The 8573-nt window shown below is 36.8% G+C and overlaps 1 protein-coding gene across 1 annotated transcript in view; it reads left to right on the plus strand.

The window, feature by feature from the left end:
* Positions 1-728: 728 nt before the first annotated feature.
* Positions 729-8573, plus strand: part of LOC104081435 (transcriptional regulator ATRX-like) — a gene marked incomplete at its 5' end in the record, with an annotated part of 27522 nt that continues 19677 nt past the window's right edge. Inside the window, 5 exons of the mRNA XM_009584191.1 lie at positions 729-866; positions 1804-1979; positions 3944-4061; positions 7854-7984; positions 8278-8366. Of these exons, the coding sequence (XP_009582486.1) occupies positions 729-866; positions 1804-1979; positions 3944-4061; positions 7854-7984; positions 8278-8366 (652 nt within the window). The remainder of the gene's footprint in view (positions 867-1803; positions 1980-3943; positions 4062-7853; positions 7985-8277; positions 8367-8573) is intronic.

The following is an 8573-nucleotide window of genomic DNA, read 5'->3' on the forward strand; positions in this document are numbered from 1 at the left end:
GAACAGGACTGGCCCCAAAACTGAGCCCAAATTGTAACAGTTAATAATTCTATTAGAGTTGCTTTGCATACCTGGAAATGTATTGTGTGGTTTTGACATTCCTTGTGCAACTCACCTAAAATAGCAGTCTAGAATCCTCGGTTTTATCTTCTGAAAGAAAGCTGAGGACATTTCTGTGATGACTTTCAGCTACAAGGTGGCAGTTCACTTGTCTGTAATTCAAATCATATTTGATCATGTCTTGTCCTAGATAAGACTTTTGATTGCACTGTTTACTCCTATTGATACTGACCTGTTGCCTTAATGAAAAATTACTGCTTATCTTATTTTTGGTTTTCTTTAGAATTGACCAAGCACCAGTAGATGGCAGCCTAGGCTGGATTTAAGGAACAGTTTTATGAAGTTTTGACAGGGTGAATGGAAGTGTAGACATGCACACACTAGCTGCGTGGATAGATAATTTTTATAGGAATATATTGCAAAGCTGTATTTAATCCTTCCGATGAAGACTTTACAATCAACAGCCTGTAGTTTACCAGAATGGCTACTGTGAATGCTTGTGCAAAGGCTAAGTGAGAGCTTTAACGGTGCTAAACACCCCCCCGCCCGGCGTTAAAAAAAAAAAAAACAACTTAATAACATAAGTAGAACAAATTTTGAATTCTTTAGGCTGCCAGTTTATTTGTGGTTATAAAAGATGGAAGAGATCTAACGTTATTTCTTTCTAGGCCCCGACTTTGTTGTTTGTGATGAAGGGCACATACTAAAAAACGAAGCATCTGCTGTTTCTAAGGCAATGAATTCTATTCGATCTAGGAGAAGAATAATTCTTACAGGAACGCCACTGCAAAATAATCTTATAGAATGTAAGTAGTTCTCTGATTTAAGAAGTGTTTATTTCCTTGAATATACTTTTGTCTTTCAGCAATATACAGATTTAGTTTGATTAGAAGAAAAAAATTTAATACAGTGAAGCTGTTTGCTAGGTTTCTGTATCTAAAAAACCCCTAACAATCTGGTTTTGCATTTTAAATCATTGTCTCAAGATGTGGCTCCATGATGGTTTAAGCCAAATTAAAATGAAGCTGTTGGGAATCTGGCCTCTTCCCCATCCTTTCCCTTGGCGTGGCCTTACATACAGCTGATTCCTTAGGGAGCCTGTATGAGGTGTATCAGAAAATTAATAATGCAGAAGTGAATAGCGTTTTGGCAGTTTAGTTCCTTGATCTGGCTAACCAAAGGATCGGATGAGTCTCAGCATGTCAAAAGGGGAAGGGAGAGAATGTTCAGAGGGGAAGTGGGTGGACCAGGTCTTGCAGCAGCATTAATTTAAATTGTTTTAAACCATTGTAGAGCAGTGTTCTTAGTGAACTTACTGAACAGTGATTTATGTTACTGTCTTGGGAATTTCATTCTCAACTAGCTTGTAACATTTACTCCTGTTTGTTAATACGCTTTTTTGTAATGTTTTTTCCTGTTGATTAATATGCATTTGAATCTATTTAAAAATCTTTGCAAATACGATTTTGCTACGATTGCTTTGTTGTACTGCAGCTTTCAAACTTTGTGTAACAAACACAGTGAGGTAGTTTTAAATCTGACATTAAATTTAGACGTTACCTCTGTGCTTAGAGTATGTGTCAATTTAAGATGCCCCTTCTGGAAAAGGTTGGGGTGGTTTGGGTTTTTTTGCTCAATAGAAAGCTCTTAGTTTTAGATATGACGTATTTATTTTCTGTTAGAATTAATCCCAGTACTATGCTTTCCATTTTGAACAACTCAAGTCTGACCTTTTTGTCCTAGATCACTGCATGGTTAACTTTATTAAGGAGAATTTGCTCGGTTCAATTAAGGAATTCCGAAATCGATTTATAAATCCAATTCAGAACGGTCAGTGTGCAGACTCTACTCTGGTAGATGTCAGAGTAATGAAGAAGCGTGCACATATCCTCTATGAGATGTTAGCTGGATGTGTTCAGGTAAGAACAGTTTTACAATAACTAATTACTTGAATTAGCTTCAGGGAGCGGGGGGAATTATTTCAGCTTGTTCTGATAAAAGCACTCAAAGGCCTGTAAACTTGCTATTTGAGAGCTCCATTGAATCCAGCTATTACTTTTGACTTAAATATTTTCACTAACTACTAGATCTCTGCATTATTTCTTGTGACTAGAAAAACTTAGAAAAATTTCATAGTTTTTATCCAAATGTCAGTGTATCCTAAGGAGGACATATATGTATATTAGAGAATACAGCTGTTTTCCTGCTAGGAGACTAGAAAATTATATGGTAGAGTTGCTTTGAAATACTCTCTTTTAATTCCATATACCCATTTAAAGAATACACATTTAAAAACTCAACTGCCTTAAAAACTGCACAGAAAGTTGGTTATCCATAGTTTGTCACTTGGTTCTGAATTCCTATTTTTTCTGATTTGTGAGAATCAGAACAATGGGGAAGAGAAGGAAGATTAATCAGGTCGAAAAGGGTGAAGAACTTGTTACCTTGAAGACCTTAGATGAGAAAAACAAAACAAAACTGCCTAGATTTCCAGATTGAGGGCTGGATTCCTTGCTCTTCAGTTAACCTGCTATGGTATTCCACCTCGTGTGCTGTCAGCATGATGTTACTGCTCTTCTGCTTTATAAGCCCAGGCACTGGCAGTCTGATGGAAGGTGTGATGCTAAGTGTCTCTTCCTGGCTGTGCAGTTGTTGGTAGTTGATTAAATAGTCCAAGTGGGAATGAGGTGGGTGAACTGGTCATAGTGGGATAGTCCCACAAGCAGATATTTCTTTCTCCTTGAAAGAAAGAAAAAGGTTTAAGGCAGTGTGTAAGGCTGGTAAAAGACCTCCTATCATAAAATTGTGATCTTGGAAATACGAATAGTAGTGAGAGGATAGTGTACATAATTCTACACATCTATACAGCAGTACAGGAACACAAACGGAAAGACAGAACGAGAAGAAGAACCTAAATAGCGAGTAAATCTTACGTGCCTTCAGATGCTGGGCACCCTGTGTTTGTGCAGCATTGGATGGAGCCCAGACAGATTTTCTCACAGCATGCGCGCAGAGCAGATCCTGTCTGTAGAGAGCAGCTCTCCCTTTGGGTCACAGGAGCTATTATATAATTTCCTTAGAAGAAAACAACTCTGTTCCTAAAGGGTGTTCTCACGAGAGCTTCTTGCTGCACTTCTAGATAACAGCAAGGCCATGCAGGTGGCTTAATCGCCAGTACCGAGTGGGAGCTGCCTGCAGGCTCCTCTGTTGCAGTGAGCTGGCTGAGGTTATCCAGCAGCCAAGGAGTCTGTGCAGCACAGCGCAGGCAGGTTAGCTCTGATGAAGGTCACTTAACTCCTAAACGTGCAACGGTCTCTCCGTCAGGATCAATACACCATTCACCATTTGGATGAAGGGGTAGGTGGAGAGTAGACTAGCGTAAGAGTCAAAAAAATGAAAACAGAAGTAAATTTTGCATTGCCCCAAGCAAGTATTCAGAAACTATGTACTCTAAAACAGAAAACAGCTAACCTGAGTGTGAGTGAGTTCATCTGTGATTCAAACAATGATATTAGCTGCTAGACTTAGCCAGGCTTTCACAAGAAAAGGTTTTAGTATTTCTAAAAAACCCACAAAAGTAGTTAGCAGTGCAGCTACTGAAGTTGCAGTCAACTTTGCAAGGACTTGGAACTGGGACATGGGGTTAACAGGTCGTATACTTTTGACTAGACAACTGCATTTACTAGGTAAGATGGGCTTCTGCAGACAGTGCCTTTAATTGGATTGTATGCAGTGGGCTGTTTTTTTCCCTTAGTGGTTGGAAAGCATCTGAATCATTGTAATTTATGCATGGTGCTTTGTCATTTAAGATGCCAGAAGTTCTTAAGCTCTCAGTAGTCGTTTTCATGTTTATATGACTAAAATACTGTTTGTAAAATTACAGAGGAAAGATTACACAGCATTAACGAAGTTCCTCCCACCAAAATACGAGTATGTTCTAGAAGTTCGAATGACACCTATTCAGTGCAAACTCTACCAATACTACTTGGATCATTTGACAGGTATGTGCCTACAATTCTCTCAAGTAACAAGATTGATGGTCATTTAATAAGGGGCTTTTTGCCAAAGTTGGTAGGTTGGGGTTTTTTTAATGTGCATTACTGGCTCTACAGATGTATTTTTCTGCTTCCTGTAAGATTTACCTTAGCTCTGAAACTTATATTATAGCAAAACATTTGGTTGCACATAAAAACATTTTTTTTGAGGAATATTAATATTTGCATCTCTTAACAGTAGTCCACTTTCAGGTTTTGGTTCAACTCTCTTTTCCTCCTTTTCTAAACATAAAATGTAAATGATTTAATGTTTTACTCTTCCAAGAAACTAGATATTGACTATAAAACTGGAGGGAGAGAATGCAAAATTGAGATGTACTGGTGTAAGCGCGCTGCCAAGCCTTGCAGTTTTCTTTTGTCATTATGCTAGCTGAAGCTGTTATTTGTCAAATATGGGCTCTTTTGTGAAACTATCTCTTCTTTTGTTCTCAAAACCCACAAATCTGGTTTTCACAATGACCTTGCTTTTCATCAGCTTTCAGTGGGGTCTTGACTGGTCTGTCTTGCAAGTATTGGGACTTGCATCTTCCCAATAAAACGTAAATTTGTTTAATTGAAAAGGTGTATAAGGAAAAAAAAAAACCAAAACCCCGAAATATGTTTCTGTGGGCTGGTGTGCTGTTCACTTATATTAAGATAAGCCACTGCAGCTTGTAATTTTAGTATATCAAGGTATTGGAATATCAACACTTCTAAATGTTATACACATATGTACCACATAAACTATTAGAATGGTAGTCTCAAGGAACTTTTAGTGAGGTTTTCTGTACCACTGTGCTTCATGCAGCCATATTCCTCAGCAGCAGTTTTTGGGTTCTGGAGCAACTCTGGTTTTTTAAATACTGTTTATAATAATTGACTTAATGGTTGGGGGTTGAATTCCATAGTCAAGAATGTTTAAGGCACTGCTGTTAGGATTTTGTCTCAAGCTTGAGGTGTGTATTCACTTTCTGTGGTGATGACAAAATGTACTACGTAGTCTGTTGTGCCAGGTTTTTGGGTTTTTTGGTTGTTTTTTTTTTTAATGCCTGTCTGTTGCTGATGGATTTTTTTTTTTTTTTTTTTAAACTATATTTTTCTATTCTGGTTACTCTCCCAAGTTTAATTACAAGAAAGATATCTCAAATTAAGCTATGACTTATAGTAATATGAAATTCACTGTGTTGTCTTAATGATTTTAGAGTCCGGATAGTACGGTCTGTGATCTCCTAGATAAACTGCCAGCTCGACTTCATTTCCACAGTTCTGTTGTCTATTGTCTCTATTTGGCTAAGTTATAGAAGGAAAGAGTTTTGAAGGACCAGTGAAAATAATTTCACTTCTACTGATACCTCCAGTAATAATTGGGTGCCTAAATGCCAACTGCCCTGTTTGCCCTTTTACTCCAAAGGAGTAAAAACTTAGTGTTTTATTTAAAAAAACTGTAAAATAACCAAAACAAACACCACCACCCCCTTCTTACATTAATAGGACTTCACAACAGTATATAAACAATGTATGTTGTAGTGCTGATTCCTAATTAGTTCCGTACTGCAGTCTGTTCTGTGTTGGCTCTTCTTTATATAAATGTTCTGAAAAGCAGGTTATTTGTGTTCTGTTTATTTCTGCATCATGCTAAATGCCTTCCAAAAGCTAGTAGCTTAAAAATGATAAGCATTAGCTATTTACTTTACAGGCATGCATATAAATAATTTAGGTTAAATCTTTGTAGCTCTTCATAGGAACTTTTTAATCACAACAGTTACAGTAGTTTGGTAGGTTATCTTTGGCCTATTTCTGATACAAAATGGGGCTGTTTTTGTAATTTCAGACTCTCCCAACACTGGCTTTCTTGGTCTGCCATGCTTTTAGATGGCAAATCTTTTACAGATCATTGATTAGCGTAAGAGCTAGTGCTGTATGTTTACAGCTGTTCTTCTCTTACTCTTTACGGAAGTCTTTACATACAATGGCTTTCAATACTTCTTTTTTTAATAAAGCAGGCAGCATATAAGAAGAAGTAGCCCCTAGTCCAGTGTCTCTTAAAGTTAAGGGAAAGGTTTGCTCTGGCAAAAAGCCTATTATAGTGAGCTTCAAATTTGCTACATTGTTGGAGTCATTAATTTATTAACAGGGTGTATGTGTAACTAACTATAAGAAAATGCACTGCCTAACAGGTAGTTTAATTAATCGCCTAGACTTGAAGGGCTCACCAAAACTATTTGGGTTTAGCTAAGTTTGTATTTGCCAAAAGGGGTTGTACTGTTTCATGACTTACCAGCCCTTTGTGGGCTGCTTAAACTCCCTAAGCTAGTAGAAGGCATTATCTGCTTTCTCTGTCTTTGTCTTGGGTTAGTGTCCTGCCAGTTTGGTCGGCTCAGTCAGTGCCAGAGACAATATGAGAAAGAAGAGGGCAAACAAGAGAAAGGAAAGACCAACGGCCTCTTTTAGAGGGGAAGAAGCTGTCTAAGCTAACCATGGCTCAGGTCTTCAGAGCGAATCTCTATGCTGGTTGCTGATGCCCACATTAATTCTTTGCATTACTTTTGTATTTCAGAAGACGATGACGTGCTTTCTGATTTTCATTAAGTAAAAAAAGGGAGTCTTGCTACTGAAGATAAATATAGAAGGGAAATTGTTGCTTCTCGTCTGCAAATTTTTAAAATTACATTTTCCTGTGCAGTGTAACAGGCATGAACTAAAATACACACTTCAGATGCAATTTTACCAAGTTTTTCCTTCATTTAGTGAAAGTGATAGGTGTTTTCTTTCACTTCTGTGATACAAAAAATTAAAAAGAGTCTATAGTCCTAACAAGGACTTGTTAACTTGAAACTTGTTAACAGCAAGTTTCTCTGTGATGTTAGCTCAGGTTTAGGGAAGTCAAATTTAAGAACGTCTGTTGTCCTTACAATTCCATTTCCCAAAGTCATAGGGGAGCCCAAATGGGAAGATACTCGAAGCTGTTGTATGATTAAAACATAGCAAGAACTTGCTTTGTTAAAATATTTGTACTCTCTAGATGTTTACTGGGATTGTCTTGTGCATTGAGCAAATGCACCGAATAAGCTTTGTGCCCGTTTTGCCGTATTTGATGATTGTGGTGCAATAAATACTATTTTCTTGCAGGTGTGCATGCCTTAAATTATGCATATAATAAATACGAAACCCAATCTGTTTCAAGAACCAAAAGTTAACGTGCTGCTTAATGAGAAATTGAGACTACAAAAAAGAAATTTAACTCCGTGAACGTTGTACTACTTTGCACTAATTTGTGCTTGGACAATGAAAAAATAGGCTGGGCTTTTTTTAGATTCTTTATTGTAATAGAATACTGCAGCATTACAAGTCATTAAATAAAGGTAGCTCAAAATAGTAAGCCGAATTCATTGAAACCTAAATGCAAATGTTATTTTGTGTTTTCTACCTTGGACTGCTTTTACAAAACCTAAATAGACATGACTGTCCTTTTAAGAGGATTTGGATTCATTCCTATACTGGGGAAAAATGTGCTTTTATGTAAAAATGTAATCATGTTTCTCATTATCAAGAAAAAGGGGAAAATCTAATTTTGACAACTTTAACTAGGAAAAAAATGCCTGTGACTCAGTAACTTGACCTCTTTTACAAGAGACGTTACAATATGATGTGCATCTGGAAAGAACACTCAGTACTGCACTAACAGATTGTTCAAAGGGGGAACAGTATGTGGCAAACTTACTTCAAGGTTTCACTCTAAAATCTGAACTTTATTGTCAGGTGTAGGTAGTGGCAATGAAGGTGGAAGAGGCAAAGCTGGAGCTAAACTATTCCAGGATTTCCAGATGTTGAGCAGAATCTGGACTCACCCTTGGTGTTTGCAGCTGGACTATATTAGCAAAGAAAATAAGGTAAATTAGATATATCAAAATACTCTCTATTGAGAACTTTCCAAATAAGCTTTGCCAAATGCTAGGTAAAGTTTCGTCAAATTAATGGAAATCTTTGTTGCTGTGGGGTAATTTTGCTGCTGTTTTTGTCATATTTTTGTTTCTGGGTATGTTGTCATTCTTAAAACATTTTGCAAGGCCAACCCTTTGTAGAACTTACCATTGTTTAAATGAAGAATAAGCAGATGGCTAAAGTTTAATAAAAGCTTCTGGATGAGCATACTTAATAAAATTTCTGTTTTTTCTCTTTTGAGGGCTATTTTGATGAAGACAGTCTGGATGAGTTCATAGCTTCAGATTCCGATGAAACTTCAATGAGCTTAAGTTCTGATGATTATGCAAAGTAATTGAGCTTTTATTTATTGCTATTTGTTGGATTTATTTCCCTAATAGAACTTAAGTGATTCCTATAAAAGTGAATGTTTATTTTTTGTTTTATATATCTGTTAGAATATGTTCTCTAAGAGTAGAAATTTTAAAAAATAAGGGGTGTTCGATGTTACCTTTCTAGGAAAAAAAAATCCAAGGGGAAAAAAGTGAAGAAAGAGTG

The sequence above is a fragment of the Fulmarus glacialis genome, unplaced genomic scaffold, assembly GCF_000690835.1.
Source record: "Fulmarus glacialis isolate BGI_N327 unplaced genomic scaffold, ASM69083v1 scaffold17968, whole genome shotgun sequence".
Lineage (NCBI taxonomy): Eukaryota > Metazoa > Chordata > Aves > Procellariiformes > Procellariidae > Fulmarus > Fulmarus glacialis.